This window comes from Capricornis sumatraensis, chromosome 16, assembly GCF_032405125.1.
Source record: "Capricornis sumatraensis isolate serow.1 chromosome 16, serow.2, whole genome shotgun sequence".
Classification (NCBI taxonomy): Eukaryota; Metazoa; Chordata; class Mammalia; order Artiodactyla; family Bovidae; genus Capricornis; species Capricornis sumatraensis.
In genome coordinates, this window is record NC_091084.1 from 20,330,898 (window position 1) to 20,356,518 (window position 25,621).

Genomic DNA, 25,621 nt, shown 5'->3' on the forward strand with positions numbered 1-25,621 from the left:
ATCCCTGAATGCGTGAATGGGTAGATAAGATAGATGTAGATGGTTAGACTTACTATTTTTGCTTATGAGTCAGTCTAAAGATTGAGATCTTCTTTGGATGCCTTTTTGATATTCTTAAGATTTCTCTTTATCCCTTTTGCTGCAGCTCTGGCCTAGACTTTGGGAGCCTTTTTACGTCCTCTCTTCATCTCTGAATTTGGATATAGATGTTAAAAGAGTTTCTTATCCTTCAGCTTTTTAAAAAATGCTGTCTTTCTCCCGTCTTTAGTTTACTCTTGTGTTTATTTCCTGGTTCCTTTGTTCATGCCATTCTTCCTCTCTGGATTATTGTAGCCTTTCCCTTTCTATGTGACTTCCCTGGTGGCTCAGACGGTAAAGCATCTGTCTACAATGCAGGAGACGTGGGTTCGATCCCTGGGTGGGGAAGATCTCCTGGAGAAGGAAATGCAACCCACTCCAGTATTCTTGCCTGGAAAATCCCATGGACAGAGGAGCCTGGTAGGCTGCAGTCCATGGGGTTGAAAAGAGTCGGACACAACTGAGCGACTTCACTTCCCTTTCTGTACATTTTTTAGGCCCACCTCACATTTCATTTGCTGTGACATATTTCTCTTTTTCTTTGGCTAACCTTGAGTGTCTTCCTTTCAATTCTGAGTTCTTGGCATTTGTTGCCAGTGGCTGTCCTTTCACACTTACTGCTTTACCATTCTGGGGCTGTTTTTTGAATCTCTTGCTTCTGTGTGTGTTTGTCTTTTCTGGTAACCATATATTTAGATCACTGAAGACAGGGATATTCATCTTGTTTTTGTTCTTCCCAGTTTATACCTGGCAGAGTTTCTCAGTAAGTAGTTTATTTGATTAACTATAAAAATTTATTTCCCCCTCATATTTATAATACAAAGCCTTAAGAGAATGTTTTGAGATTATCTTTTTTTGTGTGTCCTTACTAGGAGTTGTAGTACAAAATCATTAGGAAGTGTAAGTAGTGATGAATATTTGAAAAAGGTGTTCAAGAAGCCCTAGTTTTCTGTTGTCACAGATGTTAAAGAACATGGTATTCCTAATATTTACTAATTTGGTGAATTTGCTTTCCTGTTACCTATTCATCAAGCTGTTAAAATGTAAAATGCAGATTGTGGAAGAGAAATGCTAATGTGGAAGAGATTTTGTTTTTTTGTTTAGGTACAAAGAGGATGGTGAAGCTTTATTAATTTTGCTTCCCTCAGAAGAAAAAGGGATGGTGCAGCAGCTTCTTCAGAAGAAAGTGCCTGTGAAGGAAATCAAGTAAGAATGACTTGCTGTCTTGATGTTATTGTTAGAAAAATGAAAGCATGAAATTATTGTGCCTAATTATGTCTCCTCCCTCTAATCTTTTCTCCTGTCTGATTTTGGACTTTTTGTTTAACAACTCTTTTAGAAAATGGTCAGAGGAGAATACAAGATGAAAAACAGACCTTGTTGGCATCAGGAGGCATTGATGGTTGAAAGGATTAAACCTCTTAGATGAACTTATTTTTAGGATTGTTTGTCCTTTTCAGAGGATTGTGCTCTCCTGTCATCAAAGACGTTTAGATTGAGTGTCAGCAGAATTGGTTGTAGGCTAATTTATATTGTGTTGTATGAAAGGAGAGAAGGTTAGCACTCCCCTTAACTAGGATGGAAGAGCCTTTCAGGGCTGACAACACGCATACAGTTAAGGCATTGCCACCTACTTCGTGGCATCTAACCACTGTTTTTTGCAGGCGCTTCCCTGATAGCTCAGTTGGTAAAGAATCTGCCTGCAATGCAGGAGACCTTGGTTTAATTCCTGGGTCGGGAAGATCCCCTGGAGAAGGGAAAGGCTACCCACTCCAGTATTCTGGCCAGAAGATTTCCATGGACAGAACAGTCCATGGGGTCGCAAAGAGTTGTACACGACTGAGTGACTTTCACTTTCACTTATATTGGAGCCCTTGAAACATTGACTTGATGGACATGAGTTTGAATGAACTCTGGGAGTTGGTGATGGACCAACACCAGAGTGGCCTGGTGTGCTGCAATTCATGGGGTCGCAAAGAGTCGGCCATGACTGAGCGACTTCACTTTCACTTTTCACTTTCATGCATTGGAGAAGGAAATGGCAACCCACTCCAGTATTCTTGCCTGGAGAATTCCAGGGACAGGGGAGCCAGGTGGGCTGCCATCTATGGGGTCACACAGAGTCGGACACGACTGGAGTGACTTAGCAGCAGCAGCAGGTTAGATTTGGTGGAGGAGTGGATAAGGGTTTAGGTAAAACAAAGTTGGGTGTGAGCTCTGTAATTGTTGAGGCTGAGTTAAAGTTCTTACATATATGTATTTTGATATTTTCTGTAATTAAAAAAAAACCTCATCTGTTACTACCTGTCATCACTGCAACTTTTCAGGAGCAAAATTGTTTAGTCTAAAATCAGGGAAAACAAGTGGGATTTTCTTTGTGAAATACAGAATAGATGCTTGTAAGAATTTCATTTTTTTCCCATAATTTTCATTCTAAACCTGGGCAAATTTAAGTAACAATTCTATTATATTATGCCTAATTTCCAGATAAGGAAAATAATGTTTATATCCTTGACTACTTGTTTATTATTTGAATTTGATTTTTTTGATATTTGACTGAAATGGAAATCTTATAAAAAATGACATTTGCTTTCATTTGTTCTATTTCATTGATGATCCACCTCCCATGAGAGGCTGCTTTCTATCTTTAAAGATTTAAGAGGAACATTGCTAATTGTGGTGTTAACCTAATCTTTCACTCAGCATGGGTTGTTTAGAGAAAATGTCTGATTTTTTTTCTGCATTATTTGAAATATACAGAGTCAACTTTAGGTCTAGTGTAATTTCTATCTAATCTGGGTCATAGATGAGAAAAAATGTTATGAATTTTAAAAATACTGAGGAAAATAGAAAATAATGTATACTATTTTCAGCTTCTAAAATCGAGATGTCTTAGTTTAACTTTTATCTTTTTGTTATAAAAGAATCAATCCAGAAAAACTTATAGATGTTCAGAAAAAATTGGAATCATTTTTAGCTCAAGATCAAGATTTAAAAGAAAGAGCTCAAAGGGTAAGTTATTTTAGAATTGGATACCTTCCTTGGACTAGAGCATGTAATAAGGTTCAATTGTATCATTTTCTGCTACTTCAGATATTCAGGTAGTATACTTTTAAGATAGCTTTACCTTATTCTTTAACTTTGAAAAAGTTACATGTTTCTTTCTTTAAAAAATTTTTTCTTTGTGACATGCCAGATCTTAGTTCCCCAACCAGGGATTGAACTTGTGCCCCTTGTGGTGGAAGCTCACAGTCTTAAACACTTGACAGCCAGGGAAGTCCAAAAATTATATATTTCTTATAGTAATTTGGAAAAATGTCTATTACTTGTCTATAATTTTGTCAGACATATAGAAAATCCACTTAATGATTATTAAGTATATAAGATAACTTGATAAAGATATCAATTTGGTTTCTTCAGTAAAGTTGTTATTAACTTCTGACTGTACTCTCTTGACTATAAAATTAATATGTTAGGTTAAATTTCCAGAAAGCATAGCATTCTTGCTAAATTTTCTTTAGAAATGAGGTTTTAATCTATAAACGTGGCATAATGTTCCCAAACTGCTTTTTTGGACTTATAAGTCCTGTTCATTAGCAAATACCCAAGGAAATGTCACTTTTAGTTATACTTATTTTTTTGTTCTTAGAGTACCCAGCAGTAGATTCTTTAGAAAAGGAAGATGGGAAATTATTTTGCATTGTGCTTACAGCAGTTTAGTATTTGAATTGACAAATATTTGAATCCCTGTTACGAAGCTCTTCATTTTCAGCACTCTCTTACTTACACTTGAGTTATGAGATCTACATAGGAAATCTATATCTGCATTTCCTGTAACACATCAACAGTGAGTTAGATAGTAGGGATTCAGAGATTGGGAAGAAGAAAATAAAGAGGAGGTACGGAAAGGCCATCCTGAGTAGATAGAAGAGCCTGAGCAGAAAAAGTCAGGAGTTAGTCTTTTGGGTTAATGGTTTTGACATTGGATATTCAAAGCAAAGACGTTTTATTTAAAGAGAACAATCTTACACTTAAAAAGTTAACTTGGGTTATTTTTTTTTTTATCAAATTATTTATTGCTATGCTTATGATGAAAGTTAAATTCAGATGCTTAGTATGTGATAGGCCCTTAGCCATGGCATAACCCTATATGTTTATTATTATTTAATCTTCCCAACAAACTGTGAGGTAGGTGATAATTGATTTGATTTTAAAGATGGGAAAACAGGAGCTTGAGAAAATTAAAAATTGTCCAGGGTGATGTATCTATTAAGTGATAGACCTAAGATTTAAATCCAGGTCTGAGTTTCTTCAGAACTTCCACGATACATCAGGAGAAATTAATTCTAAAATATAAGAGAACGACATGAAATTCATCTTGAAATATATAAATAAAACATATTCAAACTTACATAAGCTCACTTTACCTGAAATCTAATGAAAATAGATTTTAAACAGATTATTTTTCTTAAAACATTTGGCCATGAAAACATTTATGTGCATGTTTCATCTAGCAGCATACTTTAAGCTTGGAGTTAAATCTTTTAGTAGCTTTGGAAATAGCATGCACAATTCCAAATAGTGTACGTGAATTCTAATGTTGTGACTTACTGCATACCTGGCTCTTTCAGTTATGAATCAGGAAATATGAAAGACTGGAAGGATGTTGTTTCAGTGGTTTCTGCATACAGCAAATGAGTCTTCTAGAACAAGATTATAGAAAAGCACATTGAAATAAATGATGTGATTTATTGGGTGTCATGCATGGTTTAGCAGCATGGCTAACTGTTGGCAGCTGCAGCCAGCTATCTGATTTCATAAAAGTGATTTTCTATCTTTTGATTATAATCTGGATAGAACAAAAACGATAAGCAACTGGAGTGGGTGATTGTAGGTGGAAAATTATCCTTGAATTATTCATTTTAACGCCTATGGAGACAGGGAAAATGGTTTGGAAATTAGTGTAAATGGTTTGAAGAAAGGATTAGGGTAAAGTTAGAAAAAATGTGAAGTTTAGGAAATATAGAAATGGGAATTAAATATACTTTACAAGCTTAATTTTAAAATAAATAAAGCTTCTGCTTTGATGTATTTCGCCATCTTTGCTGCTTGTTTGTTTTTCAGACTGACAGAGCATTCCGGACCATGTTTACTTTTTAGTTTGCAATGGTTCTTGGCATAAAGATAGTTTACTTTTTTTAAAAAACACACACAGAATAAAATATTGTAAGCTAATGACAAACTGCTTGAAATTATGATGATGAATTACTTGAAATTTCAATAAAGAATTTATTAAATTTTATAAAAGTTTATCCCTAAACTTTTCCTGTTATGATTAAGCTTAGGTACAGTAAAATTTTATTTTGTTGTAATAGTTTTATTACAAGGATGTTTTCCAGTAATAATTATTAGTAATAACTGGTATTCATTGATATTTAATGTATTTCAGAAGAAATGCTCAAGTAGTCTACATGCATTTTTCTCATTTAGTTCTCATTACACTCAAAGTAGAAGTTACTTTTATATTATCTTGATAGATGAGGAAACTGACAGAGAAATAATAAACTTGCTCAGCTTGTAAGATGTGAAACTCAGATTTCAACAGTATTATTCCAAAAACTACATTTTTTCCTGTTAATTTGCCTGAATGATTTTAACTTATAGAATAGCTTTTTGAGAAGTTTATATTTTATGTTCAGTTGGCTTGATGAAACCAAATTTTATAGTCTTTTCTCAGATAGCAGTTCTAAAAAGGTAGATTTTTTTTGTTGTTTTTATGGGATGGAGATACTCTCAGCTATTTTTGAGAGTTTTCACTACTGTTGAATTTATTCCTTTGATTACTTTCTTTTATCTCAGTTAAAATTCATTATCCATTTCTGACTGTTACGTCATATACCTCAACCTTTTTTGTTTACAGTGTTTTGTCTCCTACATACGTTCAGTGTATCTGATGAAGGATAAAGAAATATTTGATGTGAGCAAGTTACCTATACCTGACTATGCCCTGTAAGTATTCATATTATAGATTTAACTCTGAGTCCTCAGAGTTAAAGGGAATTCGTTTGAAACCTGGTTCTGAGAATCCTAGTTTAAACCTCTTTATGTTACCTTAAAAGAATCTGTTGAAGATTTGCAGAGAAAAAGACTATATAAGCTGTAGGAAACTTGTTGAATGTTCAGTTCAGTCAGGAACTTCATTCAGAAAGAAATTTCTTATTTGTGAGTATAAATTTCTAAAAGGCTGGCAGTTTCCTGTAAATTGGTCTTAAAGGGGATGGAGAGCAGTTGACCAGCATTCTTTGAAATCTTGAGATGTCTTGTTTTCTAAAAAGCTGACCTGGTTTACCACACACGGTTCTTCTTATGCTTTGGATGCAGGCAGGTCTCTTCGTTGGTTCTTCCCTTATTTTAGATTGGTATCCCATGCTGCTTGTTGCCTGGGTATTCTTTGTGTCTTGGTGTTTCTTACAGGTGCTCACAGTTACCATGGTAAAACGTCTGTCTTTAGTAATTGCATTTGCTGTTCTAGGAAAATGGAACTCTTGGTCTTGTTTTGGCTAGTATTTGAAGGATATTTTCCCCCTAATCTTTTCCAGAGTGTCCATTTTTCAGTGGGGTTCTGCCTGTGGGAAAAGCAGTGACAAAATCCTAGAGAAGCACCCTTGGGGTTACTCATACTTTGAATGTCAGCTTGAAATCTAATCTGGGATGAAATATGTACTTGCACAGCAAAGTCTTCATATTTGGTCTGTTTTCCAGGAATTTGAGTGCCTTTACCTTTAAGTTGAGTCTAATAAAAGCTTGTATTTGGGTGAGCTGCTATTTTCTGTTCTTCATGTTAGATTGCAAGTTCAGGATAACAGGTAATTTGTCAGTTATAACATTTTTGAACCACTTAATTTGCAAGATAACAAAGTAAGGTCACTGACTTTTTGTTTAGTTAATGGATAGCAAATCAGATGCCATGGAAACGTGTTTCTGTTCGTTTATCTCTTTACCAGTTACTAATTTTACAATTTCTGAATATGATTCATGGTTTAGATTATTAGCTGATTTTTTTGTGCTTTATGATGTTCTATCCTGGTTTTCTCTTTGACATAGCTGAGATATTAGCAAACAGGAGAGACACGGGTCTTTAATGTTTCCCTCCTCCAGGGAATTTTCCTGACCCAGGGATTGAACCCACATCTTTTAAGTCTCCTGCATTATTAGCAGGCAATTCTTTACCACTAGTGCCACCTGGGAAACCTGGTACAGCTTAAGTTGGTGTTTTAATTTCTGATGGATACTGAATTTGTGATCCTAACCGTATCCCTGTAACAGTAATAATGACAAGTGCTCAGAAGTGGCTGCATATGTGCTAGGCATTATTTTAGATGCATTGTATCTATGAACTCATTTTTACAACAGTCTTATAATGTAGGTACTCTTTTCATGCCATCTTGCAAATAAGAGAGCTGAGGTATAGAGAGGTTTAATTATGTCCTTGATCGCACAGCTAGTAGCTGACAGAGCCAGGGTTTGAACTTCAGTAGTTCTGTTTCTGAATCCAGGTTTTACAACTACACCCATCAGTTTCTGTGAATCTCTTAGAAGAAAGGCAGTGGATCCATTTTGTAATGTTAGCTTTTTATTAAAAGCTTATTTCCAATGCATCTGTGGGAACTTAGAAGCTGGGAAAGACCTCATCATAAAGTAAGTCTTGATCTTGGAAGGAGAAAATAAGATTTTTTTTTTCTTTATTTGGTCTCGGGTTTAAATATCCTTCTTTTGTAGAGGTTATTATGCTATGTTAAATGTCTTAGAAGAGAGGATGGTAATACTTGAATTCATTCCTTGCAGAGAACATGTGTTCTTTCATGGCCATGTCTTTTCCAGCTTTAATGTTATTTATTTATTTATTTTTAAAATAGAAATTTATTTATTTTAATTGGAGGCTAATTACTTTACAGTATTGTACTGGTTTTGCATACATCAACATGAATCCGCCTCGGGTAATATTATTTATTTTTAATTGGAGTGTAAATACTTTACATTGTTGTGTTAGTTTCTGCTGTAAACAGTGTGAATCAGCTGTATGTATACATGTATCTGCTCCCTCTTGAGTCTCCCTCCCACCTCCTCCCCTGACTTTAGTATTTATATTTTTATATAAATAAAAACATATTTTACAAAGTATTTTCATATAGTTAGTGCGTCAGATATTTACAACAACTGAGATAGGCCTGGTAGATATTTTTGTCTTGTTTTAATATCTGAGAAAGCTGAGGCTGAGAGAGTTATACTGGAAATAGGCAGATCTAGTAGTTGTTTTTTTCTGGTCTTATGCTCTTTATTTTGTTAATCATGTTAACCACCTAATGGAAAACAGACATCTCCAATATTTTGTGACAAGTATTCAGTATCTTTTGGATCACCTGACCTGTCAAGATGGAGTTATATCTCAGAAGGACATTTTCTTTTTAAAAAAAGCTCTAAAACATCTGAACTCCTGAGGAAGCATTTCATAATAAATTCATAAACACTACCATCAGTGTGTTGAGATAACTCTTCCTTTGCTCATATTTAAGGTCTCTTGGTCTTGCTGTGGCACCACGGATAAGATTTCTTCAGAGAATGCAAAAGCAACCCAGCAAGGAACTGGTAGTGAGTGAAGATAATAAAGTAATTGAGCCAAGGACTCCTTCCCTCACCAGTGATGAAGTGGAAGAATTTAGAGCCTACTTCAATGAAAAAATGTCTATTCTTCAGAAAGGTGGGAAGAGACCAGAAGGGACAAGTTACAGACTGGCTAGTGGCATTAGTGATAAAGAGGAAGAAGAGAAAGAAGAAGATGATGAAGAAGAAATGGTCGAGAAACTGAGAAGAGCAAAAGGATCTCCACTTGAGTCTGTCCCTAGCAGTGAAGAGTCCCAGAAGGACAGGGAAGCCCCTGTGCAGTTCTTGGACAGAGATGACGAGGAGGACGACGATGGCCTCGAGACTGACTTCTTTAAAGTGAAGCGGCACAACGTGTTTGGGTTGGATCTTAAAGAGAATAAAACACTGCAGGTAAGCTTACCTCCAGTGGAGGATCGGGGGTGGAGGGGCTTTTATTTCCTTACCGCTCTTATGATGTGCCACTTTTTGCCTTTGAGGAAGTATGGGAAAATAACCAGGAGAAATTTGTAGAATGACTTTATTTGCTGTAAACTCTCCCTCCGTCTACATCTTTAGAGATGGAATAGGGCCAAAGAATTCTCATTTTTCAAAACTTCGGGAACGCTTAAGAGATGGACAGCTGTAATCTTCTCATTTATTGGCTTCCTGATGCATATTTTAAAAGTAGCCAGAGTCATGATTATAATATTAAGTAAGATGATAGGGTTCTGTGGTTTATGATGTGAGGATCCTTCATTGTGATTCTTAACACACTGCTTTCTGAGTTAAATAATTACAAATATTCCTTACAACAATTCAGTCTCTCTAAACTTTTAATGAGAGATTTTGTTTTGGGCACCAATCCATAATTTGAAATAGAAAGCCAGCACTTCTATTTAAAGACCACTTATGAAGGTTTATTAACAGTTTCTTGTTTCTCAAGAAACTTTTTAGGAGGAATTTTAGGAGGAATAAAAAAGATAATGCAGGTAAAGCACCTGTTTCCTGGGATACGTGAAGGTGCACAGTAAATATGTTTCTCTCCCATTCCCTTATTTTTCTTTTAATTTTGCATTCCTTATTCTTGATCATTTCTTTAGACAGCATTTGAATCAAAAATGAACCTGAACTCTTATTCTTTATACATTTCTGAGACTCACAATAGGGAACACTAAATTTTGAACTATGAAACTTGGATAGGTGTTTTTTAAAGTACTAAATGGCAATTTAAAAAGTAGCAAACATGCTTACTGAGTATTTAATATGTATCAGGCATTTTCTAAGCATTATCTCATATGGTCCTTGTATAATTCCTGTGAGGTGGGTATCCTATCAGGTTCAAAAGTAAGAGGAAAAAAACTGAGATATAGAGATAGTAAAATAGTGAGTTGCATAATTAGTTATTGGAAAATTGGAGTTTGGATCTAGGTATTCTAACTCCAGTATTCATTTCTTGACCAATAATCTGATTTTTGAAGTTTGATTTGAATTTTCACTTAATGTTTTCTTTTGGATGTTTTATGGTTTTAGCACTTGAATTTAGGCTAGTGTTCATTTCAATTTAATTTTTGTATCTGGTGTGAGGTAAGAGCCGAGATTCCAACTGCCTCCCTCCTTGCTGTATAGTTGTCTAGTTGAACCAGAACTCTGTTTGAAGTTACTGCACTTTTTCCATTCTAGTTACCTTGACTCTGTGTTGAAAATTAGTTGACCATGTCTGTGTAGGTCTGTAGGTTGACTTGCTTTGGCTCTATACAGCTGTCCTTTCAGTAGTAACACCATTGTCAGTTAGTACAGCTTTATAGTAAGTCTCAGATCAGTATTAGTCTTCCAACTTCATTTTTAAAAGTTTGTTTTGTCTATTTTTTAGACCATTGCATTTCCATATAAGTTTTTAAATCAGCTAGTAAGATTTTACAAAAAGTCTTATAGCATCTTCATTGAGATTGCATTGAACCTTGAAATCTATTTGGGGAGAATTGACATCTTAACAGTGTTGACTTTTCTGGTTCAAGAATACAGCATATCTTTCCATTTATTTAGGCCCTCTTTAAGTGTCTTTTAGCATTTTAAAATTATTTTAAGCATGTGCATCTTAAAACATATTTTGTTAGATTCATCTCTTCCTATTTTATAGTTTTCAATGCTATCATAAATGATACTTTAAACATTTCAGGTTCCATTTTTTGTTGCTGGAATGTAGAAGTGCAGTTTTTGTATACCAGTCATTCTAAACTGTCCTATTAAGTTATTGTGGCTGTTTTTTGAGATTCTTTGGATGTTTTTTGGATTTTCTCTGTAGCTGGTAATGGTATTTGTGAATAAAGATGGTTTTAATTTCTTCCTTTCCAATCCATATGTTGTTATTACATTTTCTTATTTGATTACACTGCATGTTGAAGAGCAGTGAGAATGGGCATCATTGTCTTGTGCTTAGGGCGGGGAAACACTCAGTCCTTAACCATGACATCTGATGTTAGCCATAGATATTTTTTGTAAATGCTTTTAACAGATTGAGAAAGTTCATTCTGTTTCTGGCTGATTTATTGTTTTTATTAGATATGGATGGTGAAGTTTGTCAGATGCATTTTGTGCAACATTAGGGTGGACATAGAATTGTTGTTATTTATTCTGTTGGCCAAGAGAATGCACTGGTCATAGCAAACACCCTCTTCTAACAACATAAGAGACAACTCTACACATAGATATCACCAGATAGTCAATACCAAGATCAAGTTGATTGTATTCTTTGCAGTCGAATATGGATAAGCTCTATACAGTCAGCAAAAACAAGACCAGGAGCTGACTGCAGCTCAGATCATGAACTCCTTCTTGCCAAATTCAGATTAAAATTGAAGAAAGTAGGGAAAACCACTAGACCATTCAGGTATGACCTAAATCAAATCACTTACGATTATACAGTGGAAGTGACAAATAGATTCAAGGGATATTACAGAGTACCTGAAGAACGATGGAATAGATGTTTGTAACATTGTACAGGAGGTGGTGATCAAAACCATCCCCAAGAAAAATAAATGCAAGAAGGCAAAATGGCAGTCTGAGGAGGCCTTACAAATAGCTGAGAAAAGAAGAGAAGTGAAAGGCAAAGGAGAAAAGGAATGACATATCCATCTGAATGCAGAGTTCCAAAGAATAGTGAGACACGAAAGCCTTCCTAAGTGAACAATGCAAAGAAATAGAGGAAAACAGTAAAATGGGAAAGACTGGAGATCTCTTCAAGAAAACTAGAGATACCAAGGGAACATTTCATGCAAAGATGGGCACAATAAAGGACAGAAATGGTACGAACCTATCAGAAGCAGAAGATATTAAGAATACGTGGCAAGAATACACAGAATGACTATACAAAAAAGATCTTAATGACCCAGATAACCATGATGGTGTGATCACTTACCTAGAGCCAGACATCTTAGAGTGTGAAGTCAAGTGGGTCTTGATTTATTCCAACATATGGGAGCTGGGATTTTTCTGACTCTTGTCCCGACTCCTTTCCCCTTTCTCTTCCTCCTTGCTTTTTTTGTTCTGTCCTCCTGGCAGTGATTACTGAGTGCTTACGAGATGCCAGGGACTGAGCTAGGTTCTTAGTAAGTTTCAGAGGCTTATACTTTAACAGATTATTAAACTGAAATTTCAGTACAAAATTTTGGATTTCTTTATTGATTCTTGAAACCAAATACTTTAAAATGTTAACATTGGCACTGCAGTAGAGAAGACATCATGAGGGAAGTTGAGCCTTAAAGAATGGATATGAGTTTAACATATTGTCCTAGAGGTCTCTGAAACTGTCCTCAGTTCTTTTTGTTCTTTTTACTTTATTCTGCTCTTCACCAGTTATTTCCACCATTTTATCTTCTAGCTCACTAATCTATTCTTCTGCTTCGTATATTCTGCTATTGCTAGAGCCTATTATACAGAGTGAAGTAAGTCAGAAAGAGAAAGATAAATATTGTATACTAACACATATCTATGGAATCTAGAAAGATGGTACCGAAGAATTTATTTGCAGGGCAGCCATGGAGAAACAGACATAGAGAACAAACTGTGCACATGGGGAGAGGGGAGGAGAGGGTGAGATGTATGGAAAGAGTAACATGGAAACCTGCATTACCATATGTAAAATAGATAGCCAGCGGAATTTGCTGTACGTCTCAGGGAACTCAGACAGGGGCTGTGTATCAACCTAGAGGGGTGGGATGGGGAGGGAGATGGGAGGGAGATTCAAGGGGGAGAGGCAATATGTATACCTATGGCTGATTCATACTGAGGTTTGACAGAAAACAACAAAATTCTATAAAGCAGTTATCCTTCAATTAAAAAATGAAAGAAAGAATGGATATGAATTAATAGGAAGGGGAAAAAGAACATTCTAAGCAGAGAGTACAGAATGAGCAAAACCACGGCCACAGGAATGTGTGTTTAATGTGGGGAGCTGTTTCTGATATGATGTTTGGTTTCAGTACTGAGGCCTAGTGACCATCTCTGTGAAGTTACTCCCTGTCAGAGTTAGTGAGGTGGCTAGAGATAGAAAGTAACCAGAACAGTTTGTGTATGTAGAAGGAGTATAGTTAAAGTTAGCTGTTATTTCCACTTGAGGAAATATAATAGGAAAATAAAGAGTTGATAGAGGTTTGCCAGTGCAGTGGCCAGGCAGTGTCTGAGGTAGTACTGAAAACAAAGCATTTTTTGAGTCAGGATGCATTATAGAAAGAAAAAGTGATGCATTTTATTTATTCTAGATGTAGTAGTATCAGAAAATAAGACTGCTTTTTTGATTTTAACATAGTTGATAGACCAGTTTTCACATTTTCTGGGTCCTGCATTGATCTGGACAGTACTAAGCCGTATTCTGATACCACAGGTCCAGCTGATGTTTTAGCCAGATATTTAAGGAGTTTATAATTTGGTATATTTAGACTGTAACTAGGCAAGTACAGTGCCCTTTAGAAATGAATCATTTGGTTATAAATAAAACTAAAAATGATGTTGAGAGTAGATATATCATATGGAATCATTAAATGAAATTCATTATTATATGAATATTTTTCTGGGTGGAGTTCTCTGTCCAGTTAACTGGCAGTGTTCTTGTGGATATTTATACTGTACAGTATACCTCTCAAAAATACTATATAGAAGATATTAGGTTATGAATATGTTTATATGTTTTAAGACTGTTGATTTAAAAATGGACATTTTTAAATGGACTGTTGACAAAGGAATGATAAAGAAGATGTGGTACATATATACAATGGAATATTACTCATAAAAAAGAATGAAATAATGCCATTTGCAGCATCGTGGGTGAATCTAGAGATTGTCATACTGAATGAAGGAAGTCAGGCAGGGAAAGACAAATGCCATATGATATTGCTTATATGTGGAATCTAAAAAAAAAGTTACAAATAAACTTATTTACAAAATGGAAATAGAGTCACAGATATAGAAAACAACCTTATGGGGTTACCGTGGGGGAAGGCAGGGGAAGGAATAAATCAAGAGATTGGGATTGACATATACACACTGCTATGCATAAAATGGGCTTCCCTGGTTAGCTTAGCTGGTAAAGAATCTGCCTGCACTGCAGGAGACCCTGGTTCAATTCCTAGGTTGGAACGGTTCCCTGGAGAAGGGATAGACTCCACTCCAGTATTCTGGTCTGGAGAATTCCATGGACTGTTTAGCCCATGGGGTCACAAAGTACTGGACACGACTGAGTGACTTTCACTTTCACTTTCATGTATAAAATAGCTAACTAATGAGGACCTGGACTTTCCAGGTGGTGCTAGTGGTAAAGAACCTACCTGACAATACAGGAGACTCAAGAAATGTGGGTTTGATCCCTGGGTCCAGAAAATCCCTTGGAGGATGGCCTGGCACCCACTCCAGTATTCTTGCCTGGAGAATCCTATGGACAGAGGAGCCTGGTGGGCTATAGTCCTTAGGATCATGAAGAGTTGGACACAAATGAAGTAACTTAGCATGCAATAAGGACCTACTGAATAGCATCGGGAATTTTATTCAATACTCTATAATGACCTATATGGGAAAATAATCTTTAAAACAGTGAATATATGTATATGTGTCTGCCCTCTTAGTGCAGTAGGCAGCATGTCAGTCTCATAATCTGAAGGTCCTCAATTAGGACCTCAGAGAGGGCAGATCGTTCATTCTTTGTGCTTCTCTGGTGGCTCATCTGGTAAAGAATCCTCCTGCAATGCGGGAGACCTTGGGTTAGGAAGATGCCCTGGAGAAGGGAATAGCTACCCACTCCAGTATGCTGGCCTATAGAATTCCATGGACAATATAGACTGTGAGATCACCATGAGTCAGACACAACTGAGTGACTTTCACGTTCAGATGTATATAGGGCTTCCCTGATATAGTGGAAACTTAGAACAAAATTTTTAATCAGCTATACTCTGATAAAATTTAAAAAAAATGGACTTTTAGAGAAAGTAATGCTCTTGTTTGAGGAGTGATTGGACATGCTGATGAACTGCTTTAGCAGAGTGCTGATTTAGCTGTTTTTTTTTTTTAATCCTCATAATTATTTGATTTAAAAATGGGAATGAACCATGTGAACTTATTTCCAGAAATTTCTTGCAGATAACTATGTTTTTGTAGAAGATCAGGAAGTAATGAACATTTCTTGGTTTTCTGTAATCTGCTATGCCTTTGAATATCTCTTCTCATTGCTTAAACTCTTACCACAACCTTGTACAATATTATCCCCACTTTGTGGGTTAAGAAACAGAGGCTTTGAGAAGTTTGATTGCTTGCCTAATATTTCACAGTTAGTAAAGTGGCAAAAGTGGAATTTGCTGTGCCCGGGCCCATCTGATTCTTTTATTGTGCTTTTCTTGATTCCTGTCCTTTCTACATTTTAGCAGGTGTCCTTTAGTAGTCTTTACTTTTTGTGTTCTTCTTCACTTCCCACTAGCACTACCACTACTCTTCCCCCAGACCATTCTCACTTCAGACTTGGCTTGTGGGATAAGCCTCATAATTGGTCCCAAATATTGTTCTTCTGAATCATCTTCCCGTGAACCTCTCTCAAGTCTATGTTTTTTTCAAGTGGTTGGCCTTCAGTTCATCCTTGTCATTTGGGCTCTGTAAGCTGTTAAGCTTCCAGCCAGCCCGTTCTCCCCAGAGTGCGTTTCCACTTGCACTGAAGGGATTCCTTCTTCCGATAATCTCTCCAATCCATGCTTTCATGTCTTTATCTTTTATGATTCATTGCCGATCTTGCTTCTTCCTTGAAAGTCTTTCTTTACTTATTTACTCCACTAGCCTCTGGATTCCAGTTATCTGTTTTGCTAGTACTTTTCTTCTTGGCTGTTAGTAATAAATATACCTAAATGACTGTCTTAATTTCCATTTCTTGGTGATTCCTGGGATTGTCCTAACCTTTGTATGCAACAGTCTTATATATTGCTGTTGAATTAAACAGAAGGGAAAACTCTTCAAAATAATAATAAAACCTGAGAGAGTCAAGAAACTTTATTCTCAGTTTTTGATACCATGAAGTGGAAACAGTCTTAAATGTTTAGTAGCTCAGAGTTGGTATATATGATGTTATTTTGTTTTCTTATAGGTGCCCCCCCCACCTTTTTTTGCATTCTGTGCTTAATTCTTAAGAGCTTCATTTCAATTCAAAAGGAAGAGTTAATGTGTGACTTGAATTTTAAATGTACATACCCAGTTGGTGTGTGGATATGTGTGTGTATCTTTTCTTCTCTATTTGATATTTTTTTATTAGCAAATGGTTTCCTCAGGATGTAAATTCTCAATGGAAAGCTAAAAGTTTTTGGATTGATGTTTATTCTTTCATATGCTGCATTATTATTGTATCAAAAGCATTTCATCTTGTTTTTTTTTTCATTTCCTAGTTTTATACATATTCAGTGTTTAAAGGAACTGCTGACTAGTACTGGATTTTCTCATGACCTACTTTTATAGCCTAAATTTCAGTAACTACATTTATCAGGATATTCTTATCTTGATTTTAACATAAAATAGAGATAAGGAAACAAGTTTGAAATAGGACAGGCTGCTGAAATTGGTCACAGAAGTTGACCTTGAACTTGACTGTTAGGATAATTAGAAATAAGGATCTTTCCAAAGTCACTGACAAGTACTTGTATCCATATAACAAATATAACTATAAATAATTTAGACTACTATGCCAGGTTTTCTGCTTATAAACAGGTTAGTTCCAACATGCCTTTTTTGAGATCCTTTGTTCTTGAGTCTAAACTGTCAGTATGTGTATATTTACCTAAAGCTTTTTAATGGAAAGACTGTCTTTGTGGTGACTCTGGATTTAACTATTCAAGTTTCTTAAATTTGTCTAAATGTATTTCACTTTTGACTTTGTTCATTTTGGTGTGTGCTTTGGAAATGCAGCTTCAAAAATCCGTGCCATGTATAAGTCCAAGGCAGCAGTTTAAGCTAGTGCCATCTGGTGGTGATGGGCAGAGTTAAATCAACTTTTCTTTGATGTGAAGCTTTTTTCCTATCATGAAAGTTTCTATTTTAGATGAAATGAAAGCTTATTAAATGAAAGATTAATGAAATTAAGAAAAAAAATTCTCTCCTTCAGCAGATATTTATTGCACACTTGCTTTTTGCCTGGTGTTGAAAGATCACGTTCCCTCTCCTCATGGAGCGTACGTTCTAGTAAGGGGAGATGGACAAAAAATATAAACATTTGCTGTGGGAAAAATGAGGCAAGGTAAGGGGGAGACAGTGTTCAGGTGATGGGGTGTAGTGTTTCAAGTAGCAGGATGGTCAGAGGTACCTCCCTGAGAAGGCATTCTTCTACCATTGCTGGTTTAAGACATTTAGATGTTTTAAGCACTGAAGATTATGGTGTTTCCTCTGGTCATATGTAATTTGAAACAAAAAGTACATTTTAAAACAGTAAAAGTCCTGAAGTTATATTTTCCATGATGATTACTTTATTGCTTTTGTTGAAATATGTTATTTCAAAAACGTTTTTTCTTAAAATACCCCAGTTTTACTGATGCTCGGAGCATGTGTTGTGAATGGCCGGTTGTTTAATTGCACTTGAAAGCTAGGCTTGGTAGGGGGAATGGAAAGAGAATTCCGACTCTCTTGGGAGTAGGCACTAGCAAGTAAATTGGTCAGAGCAGTGGCACTGTAGTGAAGTTCAGTGGGAAAAGGGATGCTTGTATGTTAAGAAAGGCCTATTTTTCAGTCATAGTAAAGTCTAAGTATAAACTGTTTACCCATGAAATAAGTATAAGATTAGTATAGTGATTTTATAATTTAAAATTTGCTTCTCAAGTTATGTTTGCTGAAGGGCTAGCATTTTAATCTCCAATTTATCACAGACCAATAACGTTATAAAATATATTAAAGAAAATTGTTAAAATTGTTTTAATACATGAACCTCTCTTTGTTTTCTTAGTTTTTTACCTTTTTTGCTGCCTTCTGTTTTTTCTCTGGGTTAAATGAGTATTTTTCTCTTTTACTGTTTGGTCATAAAACCTCCTTCTGTATTCTTTTTTTTCCCTCCCCATCTCTTCTGTTTGTATGGCCATAGTAGAATACAGTGTTGTGGGGTGTGTTTATGTATGTAATGAATGATGTTTGTCATTTAGAAAATTATCTGGTTTCTCTTTAACTCTCCTGTGGCTTTTGGTTATTTTTGATGAATAGGATTTGGCCCTGTAAGGAATACCACCACAATTGGGATATGCGGGTTCCTTGGCCCTTGTTGGTATCGGTTCCTTGTTCAGCACTTTAAACAAGGAGCGATTCAGAGGAAGAACTGATTGGTAAATGGGCTTTTGATAAAACATTGACTATACTGAGGAATATGTAGAAAGATGAATCTTCTTGAGAGCAGATAATAATACTTCTTGCTTATAACTGCATTCTCTGCAACATTGTTTATATGATAGACACTGAATGCTTGTTTCTAGTGTCAGGCTGTTTTCTTTCAATGAGCCTTTCATTGGCATTCATTGATGCAGTTTCATACTTGGTATCAAAAGAAAAGAAAGCAATGATATAATTCTTCCTAAAAAAGTCATAATTAGAAACATCTATGACGAATTTTTAGTAAACTGAATTTTAAATTTTTATTATTTTTCAAACTGGGAGTGTTTTACTATGGAATAAAAGGTATATCTCTCTTAAGCAAGAGGCAGACCATCTTAATCTCTGGACATTTTCTCCCCAAGAACACTGTTGCTGTTTTCGGTTTGTTTTCCGTTCTTTTCTTCTTTTAGTTTGCCTGCTTGTAAGGCTCGGAGAACCGCACTCTGAAAAGGACACTCAGGGACAGGCTCTAGTGGACTGACAAAGTTTATGATCTAACTGCGCAGTTTTATAACTCTCAGGGAATAGAGCATAAGGCAGACTTGCACGTAGCCATTCCAGGTAAACATTAAAGCATTTAAGCATAAAATACAGTTCTCATTGCCCAAGACATAACATAGCTTTGGCGAAACTCTAAAGGGAGTCTTATCATGAAACAACAGTCCTTGCTTTCGGAAACAGGTGGTCAGAAGGAAGCCTTCGAACGCCTCAAGGCCGGGCGTATAACCCTTCGTTATCCGTTCCGAGCCTCAGGCACTCGGTGAACGCTCATAACCCTTTGTTATGCTCGTTCCAGCTTTCAACCTTCATCATGAGTGGAGCAAATACATTTTCAGTATTTGCTCAAAGCCTTCCAGCTCCTCCACATTCATTTCCTCCCTTTTTCCTCAAGAGCAGCCATGGTTACTCCTGCTTTTTGGGCGGTGGTGGCTCAAGCACATAACGTTCGGAATCCTATCAGAACAATAACAAACAATAAACAGATCAGCGCGCATAAGCAGCCATCGTATGGGGTACCCAAGTTTTTGGATTTAGAAAGGAAGTACTAACGGATAGTATATTATAGAAGTCAGTGTTATATAACACAGGGGGAATGTTGCTGAAGGTAGACGTGATCTGTATTTGTTGATCTATCTGAGCTTGTTGGGCCCAGAGATCATGAGAGTCCTTTTTTCAAGCAGGAATGAAATTATGATTTTGAATAGAATTATATAATGCCATTCCAGAAACTGTACTAACAGTTACAGTTGAAATAATACCCACTATGGTAGCTATAATCCAACCAATAAAACGTTTGCTTCTTTTTAGGGATTCTCTCAGAACAAAAGACAACAACATGGAATCTGACCAAGGTTCAGAAATCTTAACTGGAACCCACAAATCAGTCCTTTGCTGGACTAAAAAAAACACTGTCTTTAGTAACATTAATTGGCACACTATGATTTAAACAAGTATACAAACGACACTCAGTACAGGACAGAATTGAGCCATTACTCCTAAATTGTCCAATAGCAAAAAGATAGGGCGCATTTACACAAGCACGAACGTAACCAGTATAATTATACTCAATAGTATAATTTTGTGGAATGGAAACATGTGCATAAGCATATGAGACGTTAAACCGGGACAAGCAAGCAGGAATTTTTCAAAGATGCCAGTGTTCGGGCCCCAGGACTGGACTGATTATCCGGGGTCTGGGAGGTGAAAGACTTCTTCTCTTGTACCAGTTCAAAAGTTCATCGCGTTGATGCTAGAGTCCTGTTTGTGTTCCGTTAAAATGTGGTCCTGAAACATTATACCATTGGCAGGTGTTATTATTTTCTTGTGATTCTGAGCAGTTCACAAAGAGTCCATGAGGCCCCCAATCAACAAAGTCATGTTGGCGTGAACAGAAACTTTTTTAAACCTTCCTCTACAGGTGGACCAGTCCATCCCCGGCACAGATGATTTTTTCTTTCAGGATACGTTGTCATAAGGAGGCTCAGAAGGCATCTGTTGCAATTTCTGTTTTAGTGCTGTGACCAGTCAGGGGGTGTGGAGTAAGGTCTGTCCGTCTTCTGACTCATTTTGAGTGGGACCCACTGCTCGGTTCCATCATCTAAAATGACAAGATAATATCCCTTGCCGAGGAACTTAAGTGTTCCTGGCCACCACTGATTAAGACATTTAACCCAAACAGCAGTTTGTTCAGGCATACGCGAGGGTGAATCAGAAAAATGTCGCTCTGTTCGTGTTTCCTGACCGTGTAGAGGCAAATTGAAATAATTGATTGTTAGAAGGGCTATAGGCAAAATGGCTTTAGGTCCATAGGGGCCCCTTAGTTTATTTTCCCTGTTTTGTTTATTAAGAATGAGCTTGAGTGTACAGCTTGAGGGCTGTATGGGAAGCCAGTAAGATGGCAAATATTTTATAGATGTATGAAATCATGAAAAGCATTGGCTGTAAAAGCAGGACCATTGTTTGTTTTGATGGAGGCAGGGATCACCATCATTGAAAAACATTGTAGAAGAGCTGTGATGGCAGCTTTAGTAGTCTAGGTGGTGGAAGGAACTGCCCAAATGAAGCCGGAAAAGGTATCTATGAGTACAAATAACAGTTTAAAAGGGGGCAGTTTGTAATGTGTAAAATCAGCTTGCCGTAATTCATTTGCTTGTAAGCCTCTAGGATTAGTCTCTTGGGGACTAGTGGTCAAATGAAAGGGGGCACATGTGGCACAGTCCTGAACAATTTTTCTAGCTGTTTGTAACGGTATCTTATATTGAACGTATAGTCTATTAGTGTTAGTATGGAAGAGCTGATGTTCCTGTTCGGGGGAAGAAAATACAGGGGCAATGAGGCGATCAGCCAAATCATTGCCTAAATTGAGGGGTCCTGGTAAATGGGAATGAGCACGAATGTGAGTAATAAAGAAGGGATGGAGTTTAGCTCTTACTTTTTGTTGACTCAATAAGAACAAATGTATAAGATCATTTTCATTGGATATAAAATGAGCCATTACAAAGGATGGGAAAAGATGTGCCACGTAGCGAGAATCAGTTAAAACATTCAATGGGGTTTTTATTAGAGTAAGTAAACAATATAATGCGAATAATTTTGTTTTTTGAACAGATTGATAAGGACTTTTAATTTTTTTTTTTTGTAGGTTGGGACCTATTATGGCTGCCCATCTTGTCTTATTTTTATCTATGAAATAATTAGGTGCATTCATGAGAGGATGTTCAGAAATAATAATATTAATGATAAAGGAAGCATTTTGTAAGAAATTTTATAATTTTTCTTTAGGTGGGTTGGCCAATAATTTTCTTGAATAATCAGCAAGGGCTATCTGAATGGTAGTGGACACCTGGAGAGCATTATCAATTTCTGTTTTTGTCAAAGGTAGGTAAATCTGAGTAGGATCATATATAGCTATAGTGCACAAGTGAGAGCGTGCAAGAAAAATGATTTTTCCTATTAAGTCTGTATAGGAAACAATGCGTTTAGTCTGTTTGGAATGGAGATATACCCATTCAATAGGGTGATTATCCTGCACTATAATGGCAGTAGGAGATATTTTAGTACCAAAGACATATATCTGAAAAGGGGAATTGTAATTAATATGGTAAAGAAATGTTTGTTGAATTTTCTGTTCTATATAAGAGTAGAGGAGGTGGCAGACGGTCCTGATATACCACTGGGCAGAGAATCTGCTTGGAGAAGGCAATGGCACCTGACTCCAGTACTCTTGCCTGGAAAATCCCATGGACGGAGGAGCCTGGTAGGCTGCAGTCCATGGGGTCTGCAAAGAGTCAGACAAGACTGAGCGACTTCACTTTCACTTTTCACTGTCATGCGTTGGAGAAGGAAATGGCAGCCCACTCCAGTGTTCTTGCCTGGTGAATCCCAGGGATGGCGGAGCCTGGTGGGCTGCCGTCTATGGGGTCGCACAGAGTCGGACACGACTGAAGTGACTTAGCAGCAGCAGCAGAGAATCTGCTGGTTTTTATTTGGCATAGTAAATGATCGAAAACAGAGTGATATTTTGTTACAGTTCTAATAAAGCCAATGCAGTGCTGATTCTTACAGTGCATTAATTTTAAGCTCCAGAAACAGTTGCCTTAGTATACTGGGTACTGTAAATATCCCTGGAATATATGAAGAAAATCCCAAGCATTAGGCAAACGTGATAGAAATCATATATTGCAACTTTTCTGAAAGCACATAAAGGATGGGGCTCATATTTTCAGGGATAATCTCTCGATAAAATTTTCTTACTGTTGGTCTGTTCTCTCCCTATCCCTCACATTGGTGGAATAAGCAAATCAATTAATTTCTCAGTGGCAGTCACTATAGAGCTTGCCTCCTAGTAGTAATTCCTACCTGAGTTTGTTTTCTAAATTAAAATGGCATATTCCCTATTAGTTTTTTTGTTTATGATCACAGGTTAGAATAATTCTTCCACCTGCACACATTTTCATATCTGCTAGTTTTTGTCATGGGAAGCAATGGAGCAGAGGAATGCTTTCTTCCTTGCTGTGATACCTAATTTTGGAAGATGTACTAATTGGAGAATGTTTGATGTAGGGGATGGTTGCATAGTCCAAAAACACTTAGTAAGAACTTGCTGAATAACATTCTTTCTTGTGGATTGGGATTTTTTGTTTGTTTGTTTGTTTTGCATCTTTTGATCTATCTGGACTATTTTTCCTATCTTTTGGCATTCCATAAAGTAGAACTTTACAAATCAAATAATAGGTAACTTTTTATTAGGGTCTTTGTTTCTACTCCTTACCCAAATCTTCTCAGACTGAGCTTTTTTTTTTTTTTTTTTTTAAGAAATCTGAAAAGCTATCTTTTAGTGAATCTTATTTTCTCCTTACTATTTCCATTAAAGGTTTTTAGGTTGACTCAATTTCAAGCATACTTAGTAATATATGGGTTAATAGCTATTGAACCTTTTTATTTAATAACTTGAACAAAGTAGTGGTGTTCAGTGAGTATTTTTAGAGATAATAATCTATTTCTAACTTACCTTTCCACATCAAGGAGGGAGCACAGATATTTTTTGCCCAAGAATATTCCATCAGTGTCCTGGAGCCTGCCTGCTTACTTTGTTTCCAGCCTGTCTGTTAACACTGCTAACCAGATTTATAATGGATTTATAGTTACAGGATTAGATGTGGTATACTGGGTTTTTCTTCCTCTTTTCCTTTTCCTACCTTCCATTAACTAGTGCTATTCTGTGATAGAAATTGCAGATTACTTTGGCTTTTTGTATTCATCTATATTTTGAAAAGAGAAAAAAAATGTTTCTAGGTTTCAAGAACCATGAAGTCTGAGATTCTGCTCTACTTGCCATGAGTTAGCCTGCCACATTTTGATATATGTTGCTAGGTAACTCATGGCACAGCAAGCTGCCTGTACTTCAAGTTTGCATTGGTTCCCTTGCCTTTAAGGTTCCACAGGGGCTGCGTGGAGGTGTCCCCAGGTTGGAGCTATCCATAGAGTAGATATGTGTCAGAGCTAGGAAACCTGCAGTCTTGCTAGGAAATCTGCCCAGCTTTTATCCAAAGAGAAACTTTATTAACCTGGTCAGGAGCAAATCTGTTCACTGCCCCCTCCCCCTAAGAGAGGTAGTATCTCTGTCTTCTATAGCTGTATGCTGTATTGATATCCTTGAAAAGATAACCTGGAAGAGTAACTGATTTAAGATTCACAGAAACATGAGAGACCCATGGATGACTGTCTCTTAATACTTGGTTGTAGCAGAGTCAGAACTGTGTCCTTCTGGTTCTGTGCTGGTGTGTTTCTCTCAAATCAGAATGTAGAAAAACTAGTTAAAGTGATCACCATGAAGGAGGCACAGATGCCTCTGTGTGAGAACTGTTGCTTTTATTTGATAAGGCCTAAAATAGTGGGTATTCATTGGAAGGACCGATGCTAAAGCTGAAACTCCAATACTTTGGCCACCTCATGCAAAGAGTTGACTCATTGGAAAAGACTCTGACGCTGGGAGGGATTGAGGGCAGGAGGAGAAGGGGACGACCGAGGATGAGATGGCTGGATGGTATCACTGACTCGATGGACGTGAGACTGAGTGAACTCCGGGGGTTGGTGATGGACAGGGAGGCCTGGAGTGCTGCGATTCATGGGGTCGCAAAGAGTCGGACATGACTGAGCGACTGAACTGAACTGAACTGAAAATAGTGGGTAGGTAACGTTTGCTGGAATCACATCAGCTGCTCCGGAGTATGTGTCCTGAGCAGCCTGTCCTTGTGCTCCCATAGTCCTGAGCACACGGCACTTTCCGCTACTGTCTTCCCCACCAGATGATGTGCCATTACCGAGGTAGGGAGTATACACTATTCATTTTTGTGTCTTTATATCTGTCAGGGTTGCCTGTCATTATAATAGGTTTCTAGTAGCTGTTTGTTGAATGGATTAATGAATAAATAAAGGAGTAGAGACTCTAATTCAAATCTAGTTAATGTTTTGTCTGTTTAATCAGATTCCTTATCCCAATTTGAGACTGTACCATTTGATAAAATGTGTACTGAGAGTGGGTCAAAGATTTGTTGCCTGAATGGGTTAATCTTAATCCTACTCTTGTGTTGGATTAGAAAAGCTGGGTTAGATACAGAATAAATAGCTTGTGTGAAATCTTTCCTAAGCCTTACTTAATTCATCCATTATCCTTTTCTCTGCATATTGATTATTTTGATCTCTAGGACCTGTTTTCTTCTGGTCCTCTGTGTTTCCAGGAAAAATAAAAATTTAAGTGACATTTTGGCTTTTTCTAAAGATGGTTGAGAAAACTCTATAGCAACGTTATAGCAAAGTTAAGTGACATTTTGACTTTTTCTAAAGATGGTTGAGAAAATTCTATAGCAAAGTTAACAACCTATGTTGTGTCAGTTGCTCAGTCGTGACCGAGTCTTTGCAATACCGTGGACTGGAGCCCACTGGGCTCCTCCATCCATGGAATTTTCCAGGCAAGAATACTGGAGTGGGTTGCCATTTCCTTCTCCTCTTATATTGAATCACCGGTAATTTT

The 25,621-nt window shown here is 36.8% G+C and overlaps 1 protein-coding gene and 1 non-coding gene across 2 annotated transcripts in view; both read left to right on the forward strand.

The window, feature by feature from the left end:
- DDX10 (DEAD-box helicase 10) overlaps positions 1-25,621 on the forward strand; it is a 311,316-nt gene that overhangs the window by 51,409 nt on the left and 234,286 nt on the right. Inside the window, exons 10-13 of the mRNA XM_068988708.1 lie at positions 1,183-1,284; positions 3,003-3,090; positions 5,999-6,087; positions 8,652-9,132. Coding sequence (XP_068844809.1) covers positions 1,183-1,284; positions 3,003-3,090; positions 5,999-6,087; positions 8,652-9,132 — 760 coding nt within the window. The remainder of the gene's footprint in view (positions 1-1,182; positions 1,285-3,002; positions 3,091-5,998; positions 6,088-8,651; positions 9,133-25,621) is intronic.
- On the forward strand, positions 1,613-1,738 carry LOC138093303 (U6atac minor spliceosomal RNA). Its single transcript, XR_011146039.1, has one exon. It is a non-coding gene; the product is annotated as a U6atac minor spliceosomal RNA (small nuclear RNA).